Source organism: Sphaeroforma arctica (assembly GCF_001186125.1).
Source record: "Sphaeroforma arctica JP610 unplaced genomic scaffold supercont1.11, whole genome shotgun sequence".
Classification (NCBI taxonomy): Eukaryota; class Ichthyosporea; order Ichthyophonida; genus Sphaeroforma; species Sphaeroforma arctica.
In genome coordinates, this window is record NW_014040547.1 from 242,457 (window position 1) to 244,444 (window position 1,988).

The following is a 1,988-nucleotide window of genomic DNA, read 5'->3' on the forward strand; positions in this document are numbered from 1 at the left end:
TGCATGCACATATTAATGTAGCTACACAACACACGACATGCATGCACATATAAGTGTAGCTACACAGCACACCACATGCATGCACATATCAGTGTAGCTACACAACACACCACATGCATGCACATATTGTGTAGAGCCTGGACCAACGCATTGCAATGGTTGCTCGGTCTGTCAGGATGACCTGCCCGTGGCTTGAGTGTGGTGACATACCCCACAATCATACACAGCAGCAAGGACAACAACTCCATCTTCAGTCCATGGCGCACCATATCCCAGTCCAAAATCATAGTGCCAAAGGTGAAGGCCAAAATGGGACCCACTGAGGTTCGGAGAGGTGCAGACAAGAGATGGGTGAGTGCTGCGGTGAACTATATAACGGACATGAACTAGAACAAAAGCTCATACGCCGGTGTCTTGGAAAAGTACTGCAGGAATATATACACTACATAGGCATACATATCTACACATATCGCATTGGTGCACACCCCATGGTATACCACAGACATACATACACAAAGGACTTAGGAAATACTTTTATACCACAGACATACAAACACACAAGACTTAGGAAATACTATTATACCACAGACATACAAACACACAGAATTTAGAAACACTCACACAGTACAATAGTACACGTACTTATGGGTGAGATCAGCATCGAGGCTACAACAGCCACCACACTATTCGCAGCCAAGCCAACCCCCGCCACTACGGCGGCGATGATGACGAGAGAGATGTAGTCAAAGGTCAGCGCAGCTGCAACTTCCACCTGTGCGAGCACCTTCTCCATCACCAGACGTGAACGCACACTTTCCTGTTGTGTTGATGTGTAGTGGGATGGATAAAATGAGTGGAGACATACGATACGACGTGAACGCGCACTCTCCTGTTGTGGTGATGTGATCACAGGGACGGAGGGTGTGTGTGTGTATTGTTGATGTGTAGTAGGATGGAAACATGGGTGGAGATATACGATACGACGTGAACGCACACTCTCCTGTTGTGGTGATGTGTAGGAGGATGGATAACATGAGTGGAGATATACGATACGACGTGAACGCGCACTCTCATGTTGTGGTGATGTGATCACAGGGTCGGAGCGTGTGTGTGTGTAGTGTTGATGTGTAGCAGGATGGACAACATAAATGGAGATATACGATACGACGTGAACGCACCCTCTCCTGCTGTGGTGATGTGGAGTGGGATGGATAACATGAGTGGATATATACGATAAGGCGTGAACGCACACTCTCCTGTTGTGATATGTAGTGAGATGGATAACATGAGTGGAGATATGCGATAGGGCGTGAACGCACACTCTCCTGTTGTATTGATGTGTAGTGGGATGGATAACACGAGTGGATATATGCGATATGGCGTAGGAAGTGCCATGTGATTGGACAGATGAGGACATAGGGCACTCCGTTGAAGTGATGATACCGAATATAACTCGGACTGAGAGGTCGATGATGATGTTGGACTTCTGCATTTGGCATAGTTCTTCAATGCTCGCATATCCAAGAAGGTCCTGTACCTATGCAATCGGTCTTATTATTGAGTGTTGTCTACACTACACACACCATGAACTTAGCCTTGTTGTTATTGTTATTGTGTCTATTCTCCACTAAACATACCATGAACTTAGCCTTGTTGTTATTGTGTCTATTCTCCACTAAGCATACCATGAAGTTAGCCTTGTTGTTATTGTGTCTATTCTACACTACACACACCATGCACTTAACCTTGTTGTTATTGTGTCTATTCTCCACTAAGCATACCATGAACTTAGCCTTGTTGTTATTGTTATTGTGTCTATTCTCCACTAAACATACCATGAACTTAGCTTTGTTATTATTGTGTCTATTCTCCAGTAAACATAACATGAACTCAGCCTTGCTGTTATTGTTATTGTGTCTATTGTCCACTAAACATACCAAGAACTTAGCCTTGTTGTTATTGTTATTGTATCGATTGTGGGAACCCCG

General features: G+C 44.6%; 1 protein-coding gene across 1 annotated transcript; it reads right to left on the reverse strand.

Annotated features, from left to right (window-relative positions):
* Nucleotides 1-607: 607 nt before the first annotated feature.
* SARC_00400 (hypothetical protein) lies at nucleotides 608-1,947 on the reverse strand (the record flags this gene model as incomplete). Its single annotated transcript, XM_014305942.1, has 3 exons — nucleotides 1,782-1,947; nucleotides 1,584-1,718; nucleotides 608-817 (listed from the first exon to the last, which is right to left on the reverse strand). The coding sequence occupies exons 1-3, from the start codon at nucleotides 1,884-1,886 to the stop codon at nucleotides 608-610; spliced, it is 450 nt and encodes a 149-aa protein (XP_014161417.1). The 5' UTR covers nucleotides 1,887-1,947.
* Nucleotides 1,948-1,988: the final 41 nt, after the last annotated feature.